General features: G+C 36.5%; 1 protein-coding gene across 1 annotated transcript in view; it reads right to left on the minus strand.

The window, feature by feature from the left end:
- SLC35F5 (solute carrier family 35 member F5) overlaps positions 1–19,001 on the minus strand; it is a 37,723-nt gene extending 18,722 nt beyond the window's left edge. Inside the window, exons 1-9 of the mRNA XM_047871980.1 lie at positions 18,703–19,001; positions 17,741–17,831; positions 17,453–17,594; positions 13,653–13,796; positions 10,743–10,805; positions 8,591–8,672; positions 7,617–7,807; positions 2,060–2,141; positions 1,371–1,458 (exon numbers count right to left, since the gene is read on the minus strand). Coding sequence (XP_047727936.1) covers positions 1,371–1,458; positions 2,060–2,141; positions 7,617–7,807; positions 8,591–8,672; positions 10,743–10,805; positions 13,653–13,796; positions 17,453–17,594; positions 17,741–17,831; positions 18,703–18,742 — 923 coding nt within the window. The 5' untranslated portion in view covers positions 18,743–19,001. The remainder of the gene's footprint in view (positions 1–1,370; positions 1,459–2,059; positions 2,142–7,616; positions 7,808–8,590; positions 8,673–10,742; positions 10,806–13,652; positions 13,797–17,452; positions 17,595–17,740; positions 17,832–18,702) is intronic.
- Positions 19,002–25,227: the final 6,226 nt, after the last annotated feature.

The raw sequence follows: 25,227 nt of genomic DNA on the forward strand, positions 1-25,227 counted from the left end.
CTTCTAGGTAAGTATTCTTACCTCCTATGCTACCTACTGCTTTTGGTTAAGAAGTAACCAACTTTTCAGCCTCTTTCAAACTTGTTTTTGAAGATATGCATACAGTATACTCATACAAACCTAGCGATAGCACAAATGCTGCCTATTGGTAAAACCTAAATTAACAATAAAACCATACTTAAATATTTGAACAATTAATTATAAATTGACAAAAAATTCAACCGAATTAAACTTCATTTACTTCCCCAATACAAATATATTGTATTCCCCTAACACAAGAATAGGTTTAGCTAAAACATTAGCTAATCATACATGCAATATAATAAACTTCTAGTGGGCATAACATCTAAATAATAAATTAGTTGGGTCAACCGGCCTACCCCTGAAAACTACCATGGTTATGGCTAAAAGAGAAAAACACACCGTAATAAGAGCCACCACGTATGTGACTACCAAGTACCTCAGTCCCTGTGATAATTGCTTTTTATATACACTGGCTCCAAACTTCCAAACGAGGCTAATACGATCATCATGTTCTCACCTAGGAAACTATCTCAGAGAGCTTAAGGAAACTGACAGGAAAAAAGAACAAAGCTCTGACTCAAACCCAGCTCTGACAGCTAAGAAACACTACTCTCTTCATTAAATCATTCAACTTTCTTCTCTGATTTCTGATTTTTTCTCATAAAGACAACAGCTTTATCAAACCAATACATCTCTGTTGAGTACTGTCAGTAAGCAAAGCCCTACGCTACACTGCAGGCGGCACAAATAAGCAGCAAACAAGGCTCTGGCCTTTAAAGGTTTATAACCCATAGAAAAGACAAGACAAACATACACAAAGTTACATAAAAGATTTAAATACAGTTATTGACAATACTGATGTTACACACTAATTCAAAACTGCCAGATGGTTTATACAGAAAACAACTGAAAGATCATGTGATGAAATAATCAGAGAAGACTGCACGTTTGATTACTAGGAGATATAAAACCCAAAACCAAAACAGAAAGAGGAACTTGTTTTAGGAGAAGGAAACAGGAACTTGGGAGGTTATGAGGATTAAGGTGCCACATAAAATTAAAGGTAAACATCAGTACAATACACAGCAGTATACTGTCTGTCCTCACTTGAATGGGAGCCAAAGCTGCTTTGGGGTCCCTCCCTCCAGTTACTCTCCCCAGGACCATTTAGAAAACTAAAGAAGGACCTGATCCAAGGCTGCATAGCATGATATCCACATAAACCCTTCTTTCATCCTCATCTTGCTTTGCCATAGTATAATATAAACTATCCTATGTCACTAACAGAAAAATTTAAACATTATATTTTTAAGCAGAATTAACTAGCTATTATGTTACATTCTTACCTTAAAATTACAGCTAGTAGTTTAGAAAGAGTAAATCTATCTCCACTGTTACTTGGAAACACTGCAGCAAGAATTAAGGTAAAAAGTCCTGCAGGGAAAAAAGATACATCAGCTTTAATACTGTGGAAAGCAGCCTTTAAACTAAATGTTTATTTCAACAATACAGATTAAGTATAACCCTACTTATTTTAAACTAATAAGAGTTAAATTGAGCATTCAGAGTAACATTATGACCTCATCATAATCAAGCATGTGTGCTCAAGTTATTTTTACAGCTTCAAAAATACTTTTTCTCTCCCAGATTTGGAAGGTGATTCAATTTTTAAAATAAAACATCTTTCATTGGGTAAATTATGGTTCTGAAAAAAGCAATTACATTTAGCCAAAGGGTCCAGAAAAAGATCTTCAGAAAGAATATGTGAAAGGAATGACAACCACAATACAAAAAAACAGCCCATCAAACTTTAATATGTTGTTATATAAAAAATGCCATAACATAGTCGAAGGAATGTAAACAGTACAAGGCCACAGCATAAAACTACAAACATTTATGTAGTTACAACACACTAATGTACATTATTAGAATGAATGTAATTTGTAATAAGATAAAAATGTGTGTATATGTACATACACATATAACAGAAAAAGGTTTCAAGTTATAATGTAAATTTTGAAGACAAATTTCTTACCAGAGGTTGAGGACAAGATATTAACTATAGCAACCTGTGTGTCCGAAAGTGCTTCTTGATATGACAAATTTGCCAGAAACCACTAAAGACAAAGAAAACAAAGTGAACCCAATTGAATGACATGCTTACATCTGTCACAGTTTATAGGACCCTCCTTTTTTTTTCTCCCCCTAAATATTTTATCATAAGAGCTTTTAAAAGTTGCTTTCTATTGAAAAATCACAAGCTCAAAAAAGAGGGCATTTACAATTAGATCTAAGATCATTGCTATTCAATTTCCCTTAAGAAATTAACAATAGCTCATTAAAATTAGTATTCAAGTTTTTTTTTAATGAGAGTAAAACTGAGTATCAACTTTAAAATTTGCTTTATCCAAACACTTCTAGCATTCTATTAAAGTTTATCTAAATCAAATTTGAATTTGGGGAAATTCTCCAATATTAAAATATGTACAGATAAATATAGCATGATGAGAAATCTACTCAACGAGATGATGCCTATGGGGATGGATCAAGGTAGCTACCAACTAGGTAGACTGATAGATAAAAAGACATTCATTTTGGAAATCTAAAAAAGTCCAATAAAAAATGTGAATTTGCTAGCTAATTATGATTATTTCTCTGATACTCAGTTTGGAGACACAATACAAAGAGTTCTCATAACTGGATATAATTTAAGGAAGTTTTCCAGTTTGAGGGTTTTTTTTTCTTCTCTTAGGCTCATCCAGGCTAGGATATTCTTATATCCTCTATACTGTGCCTAATTTAAGGAATAAGAAGTAAGACTTCTTTTTGATGAAGCCTGATGTGTGTGTTGGGGGCAGGTGTTCCAAAATTCATTTATTTTTACTGCTATTAGATATCCTAATGCCTATTATCACAACTCATCCATTTTTCTGTTAATGGATATTTTTTGACTATTTCAAACAATGATACTATGAACATTCTAGTGCATGCCTCTGGGTACATATGTGCATGAGTGCATATATATACTAAGAAGCAGACTGCTGGATCAAAGTCAATTAACTCCTCTCTGTTTTTGGCATCACTGTTACTTCGACATTCATATTCCACTGAAGAACGAATGTCCTCTTAAGAAAGGTACACCTCTTGGGGCGCCTGGGTGGCGCGGTCGGTTAAGCGTCCGACTTCAGCCAGGTCACGATCTCGCGGTCCGGGAGTTCGAGCCCCGCGTCAGGCTCTGGGCTGATGGCTCGGAGCCTGGAGCCTGTTTCCGATTCTGTGTCTCCCTCTCTCTCTGCCCCTCCCCCGTTCATGCTCTGTCTCTCTCTGTCCCAAAAATAAATAAACGTTGAAAAAAAAATTTAAAAAAAAAAAAAAAAAAAAAAAAAAAAAAAAAAAAAGAAAGGTACACCTCTTGATCTCTCTCAGAACTTTTAGTTACGTGAGTACTATAATTATTAGCATACACATTTCAGCGAAGCAACAAAGGCATATCTTAGACCACTGCTAGAAGGCAGCAGATAGCTGAGTCTAGTAGATTCATGTAGTCTACACTGTACTCAAAGTGAAAGCCAAACTATAGCAAAGTGATTCTGACACCATCTGTAGTTCTCTGACTCCCTAGATAATTTCACTTGACTTTCTAAACGAGAAAATGAGGTAACAATTGCTAAGATGAACAATATCAAACATATATGGCAATAAAGGCCACAATCTGCTTGTGGTTCAAGTGCTAGAAAAGTAAGATTCTACTCTTAATTATCTTTTGGAGATCTGTCTGCAAGAACCGATAAAACTTACAGGGTGATCATGAGCTTTCTGGACCCACTTTCCTTACCACTTTAACACATAAATACTCATTTTCCAGACAATCTCACTGTCTCTGCTAATACAAGATACAGAAATAAAAACAGATCACTTAGGTAGCAGCCATTCAAAACTCCTAAGAATTCATCATGAGTTATAAATAAACTCTTTCTAGAAAGACCTTCCTATTCTTAACCTCTCCCCATTCTCTGGCTTTCAAATCCAACGCACTCTTATCACAAAAGAAGATTCATCTCAATTACCCTCCAATAAAAATTAACCTTACAGTGTTTCACTTTATTATTCCAGAGTTGAGGACAACCACTTACTAATAAAATAATCTATCACAAATAAGTCATATATTTCATTATTTCATGAGTGATAAGTTATTTTAAAATTATCATAAAAGGTACTCTAGATAAGTACTATATGACCCAAATTATATCCTACAGAGAAAAATTAAAACACCACAAGTCCTCATGAGACAAAAGACATACAAGGTGGACTGGCAAATACAGTAATCACTAACTCCTTCTGTTCTGCACTGTACATTAGCCACTAGCCACATGTAGCTACTGAGGAACTGAAAAGTAGCTAGCCTGAACTGAAATGTTTTGCAACTAAAACTGAAAAACTGAAGTTGAAAAGAAATAGAAACTTAAATAAAAATAGAAATTTAAATGAAATTGAAATGCTTAGAAGATTTTAGTACAGAAAAAGAATATAAACTATCTCAATCTTACACTGATAACATGTTAAAATATTTTATACATGGTGCATTAAATAAAAATATAGTATTAAAATTAACTTTACTTGTTTCTCTTAACTTGATTTCTCTTTAAAAAATTTTTAAAATATCATTTAAAAAATTTGGGGGGTGCCTGGGTGGCTCAGTCAGTCAAGCATCCAACTTCAGCTCACATCATGATCTCAGGGTTTGTAGGTTCAAGCCCCACATCGGGCTCTGTGCTAACAGGTGACAGCCTGAAGCCTGCTTTGGATTCTGTGTCTCCCTCTCTCTCTGCCCCTCCCCAGCTCATGCTTTGTCTGTCTGTCTCTCTCTTTCTCTCTCTCAAAAATAAATAAACATTTTAATTTTTTTTAAATTTTTTCTAATTGTAGAAAATTCAAAAATACATAGGACAACCACATTTCAGGCTCATATTATATTTGTATTGAATAGCACTGCTCTAAACCTTATCAAAGCTTATCACTCTCTTAAATAAGGTTTCCAAAAAGCTTTATTATTCTTTCTATAGAAATGTCTTTACTAAATACTAACATAGCTTTCTAGGCTTGTAACTTATTTAGGTTTTATTTTATTCTATTCTATTCTATTCTATTCTATTCTTCTATTTTATTTTAAAGACTACCAAAAGTGGAAACCACCCAAATGCAGATCAACAGATAAATAAACAAAACATGGTATATCCATACAATGAAATAGTATTCATCCTTTAAAAGGAAGAATGTTCTGGGGTACCTGGGTGGCTCAGTCAGTTAAGCATCCAACTCTTGATTTCGGCTCAGGTGATGATTTCATGGTTCCTGAGTTCAAACTCTGCCTTGGGCTCCACACTGACAGTGTGGAGGCCTGCTTGGGATCCTCTCTCTGCCCTTCTCTCTCTGCCCTTCCCCCAGGCATGTGTGCATTCTCTCTCTCTCTCTCAAAACAAATAAACTTAAAAAAAAATTAAAAGGAAGAAAGTTCTGACACATGCTATGAGGATGAACCTTGAAGACTTTATGCTGAGGTAAGCCAGTCATAAAAGCAAAAACAGTATATGATTCCATTCATACAAGGTACTTAAGAGTGGTCAAATTCATAGTGACAGAAAGTAGAATGGTGCTTGTCAGAGGCTGGGGAAGATAATAAAGGGGACTTATTTAATGGATATAGAATTTCAGTTTTACACAATGAAAAATGTTCTGTTGATAGATGGTGGTGGTTGTACAACGATGTGAACGTACTTAATGCCACTAAAGCTATAAACACTTAAAAATGGTTAGAATGAAAAAAAAAGGTTAAAATGGCAAATGTATAGCACATATATTTCATCACAATTTTTAAAAGGTTTTTTATATGCACATATCTATCTGTATATAAACCTGCTACATGGAATAGTACCTATGTAATGTATTTAATCTATGTAATACATTCTCTCAGAGTCATGAGTTGGAAAATTGCTTTATCCAAAGAAGGGAAATACAGTATTTCTTTTTAATAGGCAATAAGTTGTGTAATTCATGAGGTTTTCCTATTTGCCTTTCCTTTTACCAATTTGCCTAGGGATAAACTGTGTGCTCATTTGAAGTAGCTTTCTTCCTTTAAATTGAAGTTCCTGATATAATCATCCTATTCCACAACCAGCTCCCCCCCTAAACAGACACACACACATACACACATACACACACACACACACACACACACACACACACACACACACTACCCATTTAATCTGGCTCTTATCTTTCCCTCTTTTTTTTTAAAGTGTATATATTTATTCTGAGAGAGACCATGAGCAAGGGAGGGGCAGAGAGACAGAGAGAGAGAATCCCAAGCAGGCTCCATGATGTCAGCACAGAGCCCAGTGTGAGGCCCAGTCTCATGAAGTGTGAGATAGTGACCTGAGGCAAAATCAAGAGTTGGACATTTAACCAACTGAGCCACCCAGGTTTAACTTTTACTATATAGATGCTTTTATTATTCTCCACCTCAAGTCTCATTTGAAAATTAGGTAACATATAATTAATAAATCTTAGTCTTGCCTTACATTCTTTTAAAATAAGCAAACATTTGGAAATCCATATTAACAACATAATCCAAATGTATGAGCCTTACATTCTTTTAAAATAAGCAAACATTTGGAAATTCATATTAACAGCATAATACAAATGTATGAGCTTTTTAGTATGTATGTAATTATCATAACTCACAAAGATTTTCTGATTTGCACTGCTGAATATATTAAAGTAACACTCAACTAGATGTTATCCAGGAAGAGGATAGAAAAAAGTGGGCTACGCAATGAGGCAAAACTGGGAAGTAAAAAAAATCTTATAATCAGGCTAATGATATTGACATTAGCATGCATTATCTAGTGTTTAAAAAAGTTCAATATAAATTTAAATCTTATAGGCTCATACTAAAGAACCTTGGATTAGGCTGCTTCCAATGACATACACAGCAAAGAGCAATGAAATTCATTATTAAATTCTAAACTCCAGAGTTTTCACTAACTCAGACAAGTAATCCCAGCTTATTCAAAAAGAGTATTTGCTACACGATTGTTCTATCATGAAATCTTAAGCACATTTTTCAGTTTCTATATTAATAAAGAAGCTATCAACAATACTACAAAAAATTCTGTAGAAATGTTTACTATGAGTAGTTGCTAAAATATTTGACCACATTTACATGAATTTATTATACAACCACCAAACCACTTTTTTGACAAAATCAATGCATATAGTAAACTCTTCTCTGGGTATTTATTAGCCCTTGTATACATCATAGTATAAAATAACTATTAATTATTCTGACCCTGAAGCAATGTCAAATTCCAAATATATACAGAAGTAGCTATAATGTTATAGTAATTACTGAATTCTCTGAGGTATGGCAAGCAATTATTGACTCTGATACTCAAATTCCCCAATGATGCCAGATAGCTGAGTTTAAAGTCACGATTAAGCAAACTAACAGTATTACACTTAAATAGCATACTGTTGGTATGTACACTGTCTTAAAATTCAAGTTCTAAACATATAATAAAGAGAAGACCTACCACAAAGCAAAAAAAAAAGCTAATTTTTGCTACTTGAGTTGCAGTAAGTTTCCCTACAGTTTTGAGTAAGGATTCTTGTTCTTTCACAGTAGGATGTGACATGCGAGACAGCTTGGCTTCCAATGCATGGCTTGATGGAAGCTGTCGAATCTCCATGATATTACTGAACCTTACACGAGACTTTTTGGGAGCTTAAAAGGAAAAGTACAATACAAAATCATTAAATGTCTCCCCTCACATCCAACAAAACCCATAAATTTTAATTTACTGATAAATGTGTATTCTTTAATCCATATATGATCAGACTTGGACAGCAAAGAAAAGCAGTTATATTATTAACTGGAGCAGCTCTGCTCAAAGGGTTAACAGGAAAATGGTTTTCATCTATAAAAATGTTTTAAAGGCTTTAAAATGAGACCAAATATTCAAACAAGGGTTCTGCAATTATGTACATATATTGCCTGGCCAGGATTATAGTATGGTTATTATTTTAGCATTTATTGTGTAACTTTACTTGGATTTTTCCTCATAGATACCCAATTTACGAGAATTATTTTCCTGGTCAAGCATGCGGAACACTCCTCTAGAGGTTCACTCTTTGCAAGAGAGTATTATGGATAAACACTGTCTTACACTGAAGCTGACATTCTTTGCACCATTCACAGATACAAGAAACTCATAATTTGCTATTAGGGGTGTTTAGTGGCATGGCTGAAGAGGACACTGTCCATTTGAAAATATATATATAATAAAACCATACAGATTTCTGATATTTTTAAATTATTTCTAGTTGAATTAATAAAACCTTCTAGACAAAACTTCTGGAAGACTACAGGCCAAGCCGACACCACATGGAAAAGAAGAAATGCCAGGTGATCCTAGTCAACCCACAAAATCACTAAGTTTGGGGATGGTTTAAATGAAACTAAAATTTCTTCCCATTTCTAAGTTATAAAATTCTAAATTTTGCTTACTTTTTTCAGTATCAATGTTTGTGTTCTCAGGTTTTTCACTTGGAATATCATGAAATTTCACAGGAACATACAAAGGTTCACTCTAGAATGTAACAAAAACAGAAACAAATATAAACAACAAATATAATAGTTGATATATTGTCTAAAATTTAAGATGAGAGTATACAGTCATATATACCGCTCAAAACGCAGCTGTTCACCACCATATTTACAGAGAATTTTCCAAAATATATTGGAACAGCATTGGTACATTATGATATTTAGCCTTTAAATGTTATAAAAACAGACCCCTTTCTCAAGCTAACAGATTATCTCCTATTCCTTTTCATGTATTCTTTTAACAAATACATGCTAAATTTCTACTATGTCAGAAACCGTTATAGATCATGGGGCTATAAAAGTGAAAGAAGACAAAGTCTCTGTCATCAATGATCATGTAGGTTAAAGGGGAAGGCAGACAATAAAGAGATAATGAAGTATATAATGTGTAAATATCTGCCAAATTATTTCCTCTTATTACTTAAAATTCAACTGAAGGTTAAGATTCCTAAAACTATTACAGGTTTAATGGACAGAGAAAAAAATGGCTACCACTTATCAGTTCCTGCAATGCACTAGACACCAAGTCCAGAGCAGTTAAACATATATTTCCCATTAGTCCTCATAACAACCTCATAAAATGGTATTTAAAAAAAACTTGGCGCACCTGGGTGGCTCAGGTGGTTGAGCATCTGATTCTTGATTTCAGCTCAGGTCATAATCTCACAGTTGTGGGATCAAACCCAGAGTTGGGCTCCAGGCTGAGCCTGCTTAGGATTCTCTCTCTCTAGCTCTCTCTCTGCCTCTCCCCACCCCACTCACCCCTCTCACTCACAAAATAAATAAATAAACATTAAAAAAATACTTTTATGGAAGCCGAGATATGAAATAATTAAGTGGTAGACAACAGAACTACCAGGTTTATCTAACCATGCGTTAAAGGTCTATGTTTTTAAATGGTTCTGAATTCTTCTGTTTTTACAAATGTTCTTTAAATGATCTATATTTAAGGCACAATTCTTTAACTAGGCTATTTCTTAAATTAACAGAAAATGTTTTAATTTCCCTTTAGCTCTTGGCATAGAACTCTGCCAATGAAAAATATTCAGTAAATGAAGAGGCAACAGGATCTTAAAAAAGACATAGTCTCTTCATTCACTAAACTTTTCATTACAGCATTTGGTCTAGAAAATTTTGACATATCCATCTCACAGATAACAGCAAAAATCAGTAGAAGAGTAGTTATAAGAATAGTCTGCCACCTCAACTCTTCCTTCTACGCTGATAGAGGCAACTGATATTAACCTTGCTGATTTTAAAGATCCCAGACAAAAGAAATGAGATTTTCTCTAAGCTTCATAAATTCTTTAGAGCATCTGGTAGCCTATCCTGCATACAACTACAGTTCTAAAAGGCAAACAATAATAAAGTCACCACACTAGTACTTTATAAACTGGTGTTAAACTTTAGAGTAACATTAAAATTTTTATAAGATAGAATGCCACATTTGGACCAATACATTTTACAGAAAGGCCTTAACAATGATCTACAAAAACCCAGATTTCTACATACTTTCTCTCCAACTAGATTATAAATGCTTAAAATAAGTGAATATGTTAATTACTTTACTGGTTCACTTATTATCTCTTTCCCCCTCCCCAAACACACACTCTCACACACTAGAACATAAGCTATATCTCTAGAGCCTAGAACAAGTGCTTAACAAATATTAAGTGCTCTTAAAATTTGTATAAAAATTTGTGGAATAAATAATCTGCTTATATATTGTCAGTGTCCAGCAAATATATTTGTTTCTAAGTGATAATAATAATGAACACAAAGTGACAAAGTTAGTAAGAAACAAAGGACAAAGGACTGTCCCTTAGTATTTTCACTCCATAACCAATATACTCTTCCCCTCCCTCTTTAGAAGGTGGAATTGCTTACTTCTAGGTCCCAGGAAACAAAGTACTAAGTTACAATTCTTATGGAAGGCACCCAGTTTTAAGATATATCTATATCTTAATATAGTGGTGCTATAAAGCTATTTTAGTCCTTCCTGTCATGGCTCAATTCCACCCATTCCACTTCTGATGAGAAAAAAAGCACTTACCAAAGAACTATTCATAGTTGTATCTGTTGTGCAAGCAGCAAAGTACCCTTCAGCATCTGCAAACTACAGATAATGGGACACAAAATACGATTAAACTCATGTTATAAAGTAAGGCTGCTGTCATTCACAGCTCAAAGGAACAGAATCAAGAATCCAGAGTAGACCTTTAAGAGTATAATTATTAATAAAAATAGCAGCTAATGCCAAGTATTCAATCATGCAAGGTAGGTATTATCAACTTCATTTTACTGATGAAGAAACTGAAGCTGAGAGATTTCATCTAAGTGACAGAGCCAGGATTAAAATTCAAGTCAGTCTAAATACAAAACTTACAACCTTTTCACAATACTATTATAACATTTCAGATTGGCAAGAAAAGGACAGGTGGGTTAGTGAAAAAGACAAAAAACATCTTAGTGTTACACTGATAACAGTATTAATACCAAGAACCCCCTAAATGGATCTCAGGGCCTGGACTGCACTTGGGAGAACTCTGGGCTAGTGCTGCAGAAGCATGCTTTTATTCATACCCACAGCTACCCTATTATCTCTGCTTAAAGTCTGAAGAAGTTAAATAACTTGCTCAAGGTCAACAATAAGCAAATGACAGAACAAGATTCAAACACCAAAGCCCAGGCTCTTAAAAGAATTCTTAAGTGAATAAGAAGGAGTCAATGTAGAAAAATAAACAAGATATAGACAACTCAAAAAGAATTCTATTACACAACAAATAAAAGAAAAAGCTACCAAAAGCAGGCAGATTAAACAAAGTATCACTGTTCACCTGTCAAATTAATAAATGTTGGGGTTTGGTAAGGATTCAATCACATGCATTGCTAACAGTGATATGAAATATAGACAGTAATTTAGCAGTAAGAAGCAAAAGCCTGAAAAATGGCATTAGTTTTTTATCCAGCAATTAGGCTTTGCAAAATTTATCCTAATAACTACAGATGTGTATAAAAAATATTCCTATTTATTTACATCAAAAGAGAAAGTGAAAACAACCTAATTATCAAGGAACAGTTAAATAAAATAGAAAAGATAATAACAAATGTTTATTTATTGGCCTGGGAAAGTGTTTATGATATATTGTTACATGGAAGGCAAAATCAGGTTAGACAATGATATTAAACTTATTTCTACTATAATTTTAAATATATTCACATAAATACACAGCTCTAGAAAGTATCAAACATATATAGTGGTGTTAGAATGGTGAGATTATGGACAGACTATTCTTGTTCTTCTTATTACCATAATTTGTCTTCAACAATAAACATTCATCACTACTATAAAAAAAAACATTAAAAAATGTTCTAGGAATACTACATTATTGTTCATGATATACCACTAAGAACAGAAAGCCAGTTGTAAAACAGGACATAATGGTACAATTCCAATTTATAAAATATAAAATGAAAATACATGAAAAAGAATGGCAGGATATATGCCAAAATACTCTGGGGTTATTCTGTGAATGTTGGAATTACTTATTTTCTTCTTTTTGTCCCTCTGTATTTTCTAAATTTTCAATAATGTGCATGTATTATATACACATAACATATTCCTACATGTAATACTACAATGTATACACATTTCTATAATGTACATTACCTTTGCAAAGTAAAAAATAGAACGTGTTCATTAGAAAAGACAATAAATAATACTAGTCTAATGCACAAAAAATAATACACATGAAAAAAATAAAAGAGAAAGAAAGTATTTGGAAAGAGTGGGGAATGGGAGTTAGTTATTATTTAATGGATAGAGTTTCTGTTCGGGATAATGAAGAAGTTCTGGAGATGGATAGTGGTGATGGCTGCACAGCAAAGAGAATATATATTTAATGCCACCGAGCATTTAAAATGTTCATTATATGACACTATACATTTATTTTTATTTTTTAATTTATTTTTGGGGGAGAGGGAGAGAGAGAGAGAGAGAGAGAGAGAGAGAGAGAGAGAGAATGAGGGGAGGGGCAGAGAGAGAGCAGGAACAGAGGATCTGAAGCAGACTCCGTGCTGACAGCAATGAGCCTGATGCAGGGCTCAAATCCACAAACTGTGAGATCATGACCTAAGCCAAAGTGGGACGTTCAACCAGCTGAGCCACCAAAGTGTCTCTATGCCACTATACATTTAAAAATGGTTAAAATTGTAAATTTTATGCCATCTATATCTAACTACAATAAAAAAGGCGGGGGGGGGGAGAAAAGGGGCTAAAATGGTAAATCTGATGTCATGCATATTCTATCACAATTTTAAAAGAAGAGAAAAGGAGAGAGATGGGAAAAAGAAGAGAATGTAAGAGGCAGTTTAATATTCTTCACTCTCAAAAATTCAGTGTCTACTTCTACAAGGAAGATACATCACTATATAAACTGCCATTTCTCTCAACTCCATGAATCAGCACATTATGTGCTGATTATCAATGAAAGAATGTAATTTGGTTAGCCAAACATCTGAAACATGGCCTAAATATGCTATTCTCATTTCAATAAATAAAACCTTGAATTACTTCATTTCTACAATCAACTTTACCACTAATTAGATGCTATTCAACCCATGTGCAAATGACCAAAGACTCCAGATATTCTTCTTACTCCTCACTTTCATCTTCATCTCCACATTAATTGATCTGGGCCAGCTCGATAATTTTTAACAACTCAAAGGATGTTATGAGGTAACAGCAAGAAAGTGATTATGCACCTTTGATTTCTCATAAGATATTTTGATACCAGGTTGATTAGAAGAAGAATTTAAAATTTTGGACAAAAGTCAGTTTCTCTTATGCTATTTTCATTCATTTTAACAACTTGAAATTTGACAGTCCTTTGAAACACTACTAACTTTACACTTTGAAAAAATAAATCCCCTCTCCAACAAGTACTTAAAATTTAAAACTTACAAAAGCAGCATGCTTTCCTCGAAATCCTCTTGTACACTGTTGTCTCCATGGCTTCCAAATAATAAAGCCCAAAAGGTATAGAACAAACATAGATGTTTTTGCAAAGGTGCTGAAGAACGGCTTGTTGTACTGAGTAAAAACATACTGTAGAGGAAAAATTTACAGAAACTATGAAATGACTTTAAACCTTATTACTTATCTCTAATAAAATAAGCCTATTACATGATTTTTAACTCTAGAAGTTCAAGTGAAACAGAAAATCAAAAAGGATTATGAAAATATTTTATACTCACTTCTAAATATTGTATTTGCTTATATACAAAGAATATTCCCAAACAAAACAGCAACAACTTCCAAAAAAAATGTTCTGTTCAACATTCATCAAAAACCTACTATGCAAGAAAGAGTACTTGTGCTAAAGGCTAAGGAAAAATAAGACAGCCTTTCTTTTCATATATTTATGAAAAGAACAGCATAATGTGTTAAGTACCACAATAGGGGTATACAGGTACCATGGAATTACCAAAGGGAGACAGACCATTTTGAGGATTATGGAAGTTTCCTAAGAGAAGCTATTCTTGAGCTGAGTGTGGGGGACTGAATAATAGCCCAGAGGAAACAGCATAAAGGAAGGTAATAAAGCAGAATAGTGTATGAATAAAATTGCATGAAGTTTAATAGTTAGGAAATTATATAAAACCTGTCACCTTCATTTAACTTAGAACTCATGATTTTCTTGTTTCCTAAAAAAATATTCCTAGTTATGTATACTGAAAGGCCTGGAAAAAATGACCCAGGAGGAGTAAGCACCTATAGAATCCTGATGGTAATCTGTATTATCTTGCACTAAAAGAAACCATGGGTTCTTAAAGAAATGACCAAATCCAAGTATGGAGCAGGAAAAGTACCAGATGAGCCTGGGGCATCTTGCACCAGAAAACAAATAGGATGTTAAAGATTAATAGGATCATACTGAAAGGACAGTAGAGCCAATTTGAAGGGGCCCCCACTGGTCAAAGATAGGACAGCTTAAGCATAAAACGGAGTAACTACAATTGTCTGAAACACAGTAAATATACAAAAATCCATGAATGTATAATGATACTCTATGGTTACTAATGGAAGTTGCTAAGCAACATTACTCTAAAATGAACAAAAGAAAAGAATCAAGATTTATTCAACCCTTCCTATATGAACCATGTTTCAGGATAACCACATAGTAGTTACAGAAAGCTCTCCGTAAAGAATTCCAGCTAATAAATGCAGAAGTAATGACCCTTAGAAAAATCATCATTTTACAACCCCTAAATGAAATAGTCCATCAAGAGAATAATCATATGGATAACTGACTACTACCTAAAGGTTGGTAAGAAATTTTACAGTGCCAAAGTTGGCATCACCCAAAGTAAGACTTGCAGCCATTTGTGACTCATGTGTTATCACGGGAAGTACCCAGTTCCACCAAGGTATTTTTCCCGAAAAACTGAACCTGAATCAAATCAAGACTTAACCTAAGTACCATTTTACAGGAAGTAAGAGAAAAGGAGGAGCAAGTTAAATGACACCCCAAGGAAACAATCAGCAAAATTTGGAATGTGTGTTATGAAGTGAATATGTATGTCTTCCCCAAGTTCATATGTTAAAATCCTAACCCTTAATGTGATGGTATTTGGAGGTGAGGCTTTTGGAGATAACTAAGGACAGAACCCTCATGGATGGAATTAGTGCCTTATAAAGACACCACAGAATGCTGCCCTTTCTGCCTTGAGAGGACACAGTGAGAACACTGCCACCTAAGATCCAGGAAGCATATCCTCCCCAGACACTGCATCTGCCAGTGCCTTGATCTTGAGCTCTCCAGGCCACAGATGTGAGAAATAAATGTTTGTTGTCTGAGTCACCCAGGCTAATGGCAGTCTTGTTGTGATACCCAGAATGTGATATATCCTATAGGAAAAATGATCCAGCTTTTCCAACAAATTAATAGCATGATTTTTAAAAAAGGCAGGGGTGGGGGGGTACAGTTAAGGAACAAAAGTGAATTAAAAGCAATTTGAATATGGATCAGGTACCAGATGATTTTAAGAAATTATAATTTTGTTAGATATGTTAATGGCAGAGTGATCATATTTTTAAAAATTAGGACCTTTCAGTTTGAGGTGAATATGAAAAAATTTATAGGTGAAAGGATAAGTGGCTAGAATGTGCTTTAAAATAGTCCAGGAAAACATGTCTGGGAGGTTGATAAGAGAAGATTGGCAAAATTTGATAGTTGTTAGGTATATGAAGATCCATTATACCATTCTCTCTACTTTGTAGATGTTAGAAAATTTTTATAATACAAAGATTGATTTTCTTGTTGAAATACACAATATATCTCAAAAGTTTAATGAGCATATTTGGCTGAAAAATTAGACACATCATATATGCTCTTGGATAACAAAATTATAAAATATCCTCTTATCAACAGATTGGAATTACTTAAATTATAATTTGATCAGGTCCTCTTCTGTCCTAAATTTTATTACCAGATAAATAAAAATAAAACCATTTATTTAAAACTAAAATAAATTTTTAAAGATAGGCTTAGTTCCCTGTCAACATTAAAGAGATTTCTTTGTGGTTAAACTACAGAATGTTAATCTAAAAAAAAAAAAAAAAAAGTTATAGAAGAGTGAAAAATAAATGGCTGTTGTATTCCAGAGCCTACTTCCAAAACAGCTAAAAATTTATTTATTCATTGCCTACAATGCCAATATCAATTATTTACTTAGCTATGATGTGAGATGACCAGCAGTAGCAAACTGCTTTTTTTTCACATTTAAGTTGATTTTATAAATGCTAGTTTCCTTTTGTATATTAGCCTTAAGACTGCAACATGTAAGTTGAAAAGTAATTTCTGAAAGTGAAACTTCTTTATAAAAAGCATGTCTTTTTATAGAGATTAACTAAACAAATAAAAATAACTACATATATAATTAGAAAGAAAAACTACTTTGTGCACTCAAAATAACACATTACTATCACGAGTACTCTGATAAAGGCAAAATAAAATTTAACTGAATGCGCTGTGTACCATGTATTTTACAATGTTTGAATCGGCAAATGTATAACTGTGCATGCACTCATGCATATGCACAATAATGAAAACTCTGATCACTTTCACTCATTTGTCCAAAAGCATTCTTACTATCCACTAAATGGTGACAAATGGTTTTGCATCCTAGATACTTGTTCCACTAGAAAATATATTTATAAACAACAGCAAAAACCCTGAATTTACAAGAAAACAGCAGATACATTATTCAAATATTAAGAAAACATGCACATAGTCTCATTTTTTTTAAATAACTCTCTAGAAGACAGATGAAAACTCTACGATACAAAAAAGAGTATCTTTTGTTTCAACTTGAATTGACACGAATTCACTTATCAAAGAAAATATAAGTAATTCAACATTCAAAATACTGCTTTTTAAAAAAAATATTTTTATGTTTATTTTATTTTTGAAGGAGAGACAGAGCATGAGCAGGGCAGGGGCAGAGAAAGAGGGTGACCCCGAATCTGAAGCAGGCTCCAGGATCCAAAATGTCAGCACAGAGCCGGAAGCGGGGCTGGAACTCCCAAACCGTGAGATCATGACCTGAGACGAAGTTGGATGCTTAAAGGACTGAGCCACCCAGGCACCCCCAAAATAGTGCTTGAAGTAAGCACGAGAGATAGAAATGATTAGAGAGATACTGCAGATTGACAGCAGCATTATTAGAATGCAACATCATTCCTACACAAGAATTACATACCGAAGTAAGTTCTGAGGATGCGACCCATATCACATCAACAAGTAGGAGAATAACAATCCCAAGAGCCATTCTCCTGCGCTGGGTGAAACCACTGCTCTGGGAATTCATCCGGTTCATGATAAATACACACACCATCTGCAGTCTGTTTTGTAGAAAATACAGATCCCATTAGAGAAGATTTCGAAAAATAACCATAGAAAATGAGAAATTAGCGTAAGAGAAACAAACATCACTTGTTAGCTAAGGTTCAGTTTGAAGGTCACACGGTAAATTAAAAGTTGGATTTACCTTACTTTGAAGGCCTTTCTGAGATCTTCAACAGCAATGCCTGAAAACTTGGCAGATCTGAGTCTAAAAGGAGGTAAAGAACTCAGCGCACCTAAAAACAACCATAAAATGATGATTACGAAAACATCAACGACTCAAAATAAGGTTCATCACATCTTTTTTAACTCTTAAAATTCAAAATGAACAAATGAAAAGAAAAATACCTAAGTGTGTTAAATACAATTGACACTATTCTCTAGCCTCTAATGGTATTCACTGTATATTTCAAATTATATTCAGAAACGTACACAGTACAGAAAAAAAAAAAGGCCAGTATTCAACAAACGGCAGTATTTAACAATAGTTAACTACTGGTAAATAGCTCCTCCAAGTTTCGTAAATACACAACTCTATTCGCCTCTCCCTACAGAGGAATCCACCACAGGGGGCAAGGTCTAGACTCGCGCCTGTTTCTGAGTGTCTCCTCGGTCCCCTGTCTCTTGGCAGGGGAGTTTGATTATTTGAGAGGAAGTGATTTGTTTTGAGTCTTGAGGGCACGTTTCCAAACGCCTCACGTGGTAGAAGGGGAGGATACTCCACGCTCCCGCACCCACCCCTGCCTGTCACCGCATCTACTTTCTTTAGATCGAAAGAGAAATTCACGAGACGAGTGAGGAAACAGCTGTTAAAGGGAATCCTCTTCCTTTGAGGGGAAAAAAACCACAAAAGTTAAGCCGGTGACGCCTCCTCAGGGAGTGAGAAAAAGCCCGGAGGCGGCGCTCGAGCAGCTCCCACTAGTAACTGAGTCCTCACCAGGCTCACACGCCCCTGTCAGCCTTCCCCTCACGCCGCCCCTCGGAGACCAGTACCATTTCGGCCAGGGCGCTCCGATCGCCACCAACAGCTGGGGGTGGGGCCGTTCGTGGACACTCGGTGCCGGTTTGGGCGCAGGTTGATTTCGCGGCCCTCCCCTGCCTGCCTACCTGGCCTTCCTGCCCCGCGATGGTGTCGTGGCGGCACCATGAGCGGCCTCGGCCCGGACCCGCCGCCGCCCAGCGCCACGGCCGCGGCCTCGGACTCACAGAGCTGTCGCGGCGCCTGACATTGCGCTGCGCTGGAGGCCCAGCACCTGAAGCCGCGGTGTCCCTCGGGGCGAGGCTGCGGACGCCACCCAGCCCCACTCGGCCCAGAAGGGCGGGAGTGGGCGAGGGGAAGGGACCGCTCAGGCAGCGATGGCCGCGGAGGCCCGAAGCTGGACCCCGGCCACGCCCCCAGCCGGCCAGCCTGCCCCGCCGCCCCGCCCCGCCCCCCCAGCCCGACGGCGGCGGCGCTGACATTACGTCACGGCGGCGCGACGGCCCACCGCGCGTGGGCGCGTCTCCAAGGTGACTTGGCAGCTTGGAGCGGAGTACTACAGGTTGCAAGGGCGCGGAGCTCGAAGACCATTCCGTGACGCTGGGGAGGAGCGGAGATAGAAGAAGTAAAGCAGGGTGTGGTGGAAGAAGAGGGAAGCAGGCGTGGGTGGCTGGGGCAGAATGAAGGACGAGGGAGGTGGCCGAGGCTCCACATGGCCCCGCCCTAGAACCAAAGCTAGCAGCTCCGTTTCCTAGAGTTGGAGAGGACCTAAAAGCAAAGTGGCTTGGCAGAACTTTTGCTTTCTGGAACCTTTTGTGTGTAAAACTAGATCCCAGTTCTCGGAGGTACAAGCTGTGTCCCTAGGGGAAAACTACTTCACCTCCTTGGCTCTCAGTTTTCTCATATGATGAGAAAATGATGGCACCTGCCTCATCTGTTTATGTATATCTACACACTTGTGTGTATACACACACACACACACACACACACACACACACACACACATATACATATGCATGCCAGGATTACATTAGTTTACAAATGTGAAGGGCTTAGATCAATTCATGGCTCATGGAACTCCACAAATGTAAATAGTAAGCTGTATAGATTTTTTTCTTAACTATCTTTTGACTATCCCATAAAAAATGCTTGACCAACGTCCTAATTTGTATTTAGAAAAGAAAAACAAGACTAAAGGGTTCTGTAATTTAACTGGAGTTATCCACCACCAGTGCGTTTTTAACATCTTCAAGTGCAATAGTAAGAAATAGGAAGAATTTAACTTTCTTGCCGTAGTGACAATATACTACATTTTTTAATTCTTTTAAATCTTTTGTTTCACTGAAATTACATATTCAGATGACTAATGAAACAATATCAATGGACATTTTTTGTGTTGCTCAACCAGTTTCTAATAAATGATCAGTATCAAGCACCTCTAATGAATTATTCAGAAACCTGTCATTGAGAGTTGGAAAAATCTTAACCATGTTCTTAAAATTACTACTTAGGGGAAATGTGGTTGCATATAGTAAGTAATATAATCAGCACCCTTTTTATTCTTTTCTTTAACATTCTTTAGGGTGACAAGCTCATTATATGCTACATTTATAATATACAGACTGAAAAAATAATAATATAAATACCTCTGAGTATCTAAGGATCATGAAAACTTCTAATTCTTAATCTGACCACAATTTGTTTACTAATCTTGAGGATGATTCTACTCTCAATTTGGCCTCAGTTCTCCATGTGTAAACATAGGGAGGCAGTTGGTTTTTTCTTAATTAAATAATGCAAATGATAGTACTTTGTAAATGTATGTAAATGCAGGTTACCATTATTACCACCTGTTTCCGCAGCATCTGCTAAAGGACAATGCTGTGATACTCTTGTGATAGTGAAAATACGGTTAATTCTAGACCAGCTGTCTTCAAGCAGTCTCCAACCCTAGGTTAATCGTCCATTAATGTATTTCCCCAGTTCCCTCTGAAGGAGATTCCACTGTATTGCTCTGTGACAACAGATTCTAGTGTGATTTCTGTGCTGTGATACCATCTTAATTTCAGGCATTGCTTTCTTTGGACCCCAAGTATATATCTTGGATAATATATACTCAAGGATAAGTCCTCAGTAACTTCAAAATCTCACACCAAATACCAACTGTCTACATTTTCATATATAAGTTCCACAAGAGCAAGGATTTTTGTCAATATCATTCTCCATATATCCTCACCATCTAGAACAATACCTAGGACAGAGTTGGCAGTAATATCTGTTGACTGAACTTGAACTTCCTGTAGTCTCTTGACCTTTATACCTAATTTTCCCAAGTCTCCATTTCTGTCAGTTGGTACCACCTTTATTCTAGTCTCACAGGACTAAACGGTTAACTTATTAATTTCCTTTTTTACTCTTCAAAGTTGATCACTCTTCACTGAGATCTCACAAAAGTAGACCCTTAAAATTCATCAGGTATTAAGCCTGACACCTTCAAAAAAACCCACCAGAAATGTAGAGTGTAATTTCTCCCACAAAATACATATGTCACAATATGAGTACGAAAACAAAGTTGTGTATGTACAGAGCAGCCACTAGCTAACTCTCCTGTGCACCAGCCTCAAAGACTACAATTCAATTCAAGCTCTAGTAAAATTATACATGACTAGGAGTTACTGATCAAATCCTGGCCATTTTGGGCCAGTTGTCGCAGAGATTGTGGTTGGCTTTCTGGACTGACTGCTGCAATGGTTGTGGGTCAGAGTTCTATTTTTATATATGCTCTGGTCTTTGTCCCTTTGTATTTTCAGTCTCACAAAAGTCTATGTATCTTTCTATTCTCTGAAGTAGCTACCAGCATGCTGGGCATATAGCTCAATAAATATTTGATTTTATTTGCTTCCAAGACATAGTTTAATGGATTGAGGTTTGCAATTAAACAAATTGTGGTATAGAAAAGACTGCTTTTGAATGTGTCCCTTACTGAATTTTATGGGGTAAATCATATGCTTCAGGGAAAGTCATAAACTTGGGAGGTTCTGAGGTATCTCAGGTACTGGGGTTTATTGAATACAACCAAGTCTTAGATTTTAAAGGGTTTAAAGGCAGGTTAGATGAGCAAAATATCAACACAAATTTGACTAAAAGTTCCAAATGTACATAGAATAGACATGCCAAGTCAGTGCTTGATTGATGATCATTCATTGCCATGTCTTTGAGGGCATGGATTAGAGTTCTGAAGGCATGATCACTTCAAACATCTAAGTAGAGAAGGCTTTAGGAACAGGTAGAATCTGAGTGATGTGTAGTGTAGTGTAGTGTGTAGTGATGTGTAGGATTTAATGAGGGAGCAGGGAGAAGAATGATATTTTTTTTTCCTAAGAGAGTAAAAGTCTGAGTGTAAGGGAGGAAAAATTATTTTTCCTTTTATCCCCCTAGGTTCTCCTGCTAAGACGGTGTAAAATTAGACTGATAAAAGACAGACTGATCAAATAAAAATAGTTTATTAACATGTACAACACTCATCATTCAGGAGAAACCTCAATGAAGAGTAACTCAAAGGGGTGGTTAGAACTTGGGCTAGTATAGGCTCTTAACAAGACAATAATTTGTAGAGAAATAACAAAACAACAGAGAGAGTTTTATTAAACTTTCAAGAGCACTAAACCAATGGAAGGTAAATATACGAGAGAAACTAATGGAATAAAGTTTGTGTTGGTTCATCTTGACACTGACCTTTCACCTTCTTCATGGCCATGAAACTTCCTATTAATGACAGTCCTCATTTTTCACAAATTTCTCCTTTTAGTCAGATAAGGGAAGCCTTGGGGAGACTTCTTTCTACATCTATTGATTCTCTTTTGTCTCCAGCTCAAAATAATCCTTATGCCAAAGTAGCATATTTTGGGATGGCATATTCTGGTCCCCTACGTGAGCAACAGTAAAAGGTGTGTCCAGAGGCAAGTTATAAAACTGATTGGGCAGAGCACAGCATGTATGTAGAGAAACAGTGGGAAATGAGACAGATCAGATGAGTTCTGATGTTGCAGCATGCTCTGGAAACTAGGTTAGAGAGTTTGGACTTTTATATATGATGGAAACTAAGAATTTTAAATAAGAGAGAAACACTTTTAGTAAATCAGAAATTACTGACTACCCACTTGACACTTACCAGTGTGGTAGTACTGTGGGGACATTGCATACAACGAGGAGCCTGCCTTCAAGAAATTCATGTTATAGGCAAAACTGACTATGTAATTAGGGCAAGTATTTGCTAAGCTAGGAAATACTGAATCTAAATGTGCCTCTCTAGTATCCCTTTAGCACTCTGTGCTAGCCACCAGATTGATGCTCATTTTGAAAAGGGTCTTACTTGAATATTACTTCCTTTTGTATCTTCCCGTTGAAAACATAATTGGCAAGGTACTAGACAAGAAACTAAAGGCCATCTAATTAATCGCGAGGAACTTAAAATGACATTGTCCATGCCCACCCTGTGCCTTCAACCAGCTGACCAGGCCCCGGCCAGCTGAGTGGCCCATGCCAGCAGGCTAGAGCATGGTAATGAGTTCTCTGAGAGCCATATCCACTTCCCTCCCAATGTGATCTTGACCTCAGCTTCTAACTTATTCTCGTATCCCCCACTTTGGCTTGTGCTCTGTTCCTGATACTTGATACTTGATAGCACTCATCCAGCACAGCATTGGATCTTTCCTCTCTTATCATTTGCACCAACAGCTGAGCTCCCATCTGCTGCTAGGCACTAAGTAAACGACTCAGACTGAGCTTCATAGTCCCTGGAACCCTTCCTCAACCCATGCAACCTATGAAGCCCATGTGGCCTTTGTACAGCCTGCGTTGCCTCAACTCCCAACTGAAAAGACTTGAAAGAAAAAACAGATTGAGGCTAAGACATGTGTAGCAGGTTGTTAGATGTGACTATTCTTGTCTTCTCCTGCTTTGAGCAGAGGCCTCAAAACACAGAATAAACAATAGGTAGCAAAGAGAGTCATTTTTTAAGGTGAGGTCTCAAACAGTCTGTGGGAGACTTATAAAGGGGGTGTCCAACTCCAGTTGTACCATTAGCACACCATTTGTATCCAAGCTGTATATGCAGACTAAGAATCCATGAAAGGATTCAAAATATGGGAAAATATTCGCTTGAAGAGAGTTGTCATGTAATCTGAATATCCCCATAGGGAATTGGGAGGTGTGCTTCTCTTCAAGCCAACCAAGGGGGCAGGCACATCAAGAGAGCATTCAAACGTCGTGGACATGGTATCTCAAGAGTAAGGAACACAAAGACTGGTGTCCAAATCTGAGAGTGACAGGATGCAGCTGCAGCCTGCAGAAGGCTTGCAGCTCTGACCGCAAGATGAGCAAAGGGAATTCTGATGGGAACGGCCTGTACTTTCAGATGAGGCAAAAGAAGGTGAGTTCCTCCTGGGCCAGAAAGGAACCCCATAGGAAGGAGCAATTTGGATAACTCTCTACACTAGGGCTGCCTAGAGGAATGGGGTGTTCCTAACAGAAAACTACTTGGGGGGGAAATTCTAAGTGGTCAAGCAGATGAGACAGCATATGCAAAGGCAACTATAGAAACCACATTTTCCACCAGAGGCATTCCAGGAGAATGAAGATCTGCATTTGGAATATACCATAGCAGTGATGTTCTGGTAAAGGTTTAACAACTAGATCTTCAGGAAAAGGATCCAGATTTGTAGCATTTCTGATTTACAAGATATAATTCCATGGCTCCAGACTCCCACCACAGCCAACTTCAGGCTACCCACATGACATCTGCGTGGCATTGGGAAAAGATGCAACGTAGAACACCATTATAAAGTACTTCCACCTTGCAGATGCAGTAGACATGAGTAAACTCAGGAACATAGATTGCAGTCAAATGCAGTTAAGTAGGAGGTGATAAGAATTTATTATCTTTTATTTTAAAACAATTGTAAGTTTATGTATAATTTAATTTTTAATGATGGCTAGGTTTAACAACCACCTAATATCCCTGACAATTGAACAATTAGCTCTTGCAAGTTGGTACAGGCAAATGAGTGTACCACTGTGCCATTCCCAGAAGTCACAAATGTCATAATGCCACCAAACCAGTCAAGACCTTTTCTGTTCCTCACCTGGCTTCATTCCTCTACCCAATCCCCTACCTGCAGAGGCATCAGACACAGCCTATGGAGTGGGGGAGAGGAAGTAGAGGAAGATGGGAAATAAACCAACCACACTTCCCTCCCAACCACATGCTTTCAGGCCTGAAATATATCCCTGAGTTGGCAGAGGGATGAAACTTAAATTGTATACGAGCTCAAATTACAAGATTATTAGACAAAAATGGGCTCTTTAATACCCAAAAATTTCCAGAAAAGCTAAACAACATGCCTATTATTTCATCCTCAGCAGCAAAAAACAGAGAAGGCATATTTATTAGGTAAAAAAAGCGAGAAAGAATACTCTTATTACCTGTTTGCATCCTGCAAAGTCTAGCTCATTCAATAAATATACTAATTATATATTGCTTTATAACAAACTTTCAGTTTCTGTGGGTCAGGAATTTGGGAGTGGCTTGGCTTAGTGGTTCTGGCTCAAGGTTTCTTCATGAGGCTGCAATCAAGATGGCAGCTGGGCTGCCA

The sequence above is a fragment of the Prionailurus viverrinus genome, chromosome C1 (genome assembly GCF_022837055.1).
Source record: "Prionailurus viverrinus isolate Anna chromosome C1, UM_Priviv_1.0, whole genome shotgun sequence".
NCBI classification, from domain to species: domain Eukaryota; kingdom Metazoa; phylum Chordata; class Mammalia; order Carnivora; family Felidae; genus Prionailurus; species Prionailurus viverrinus.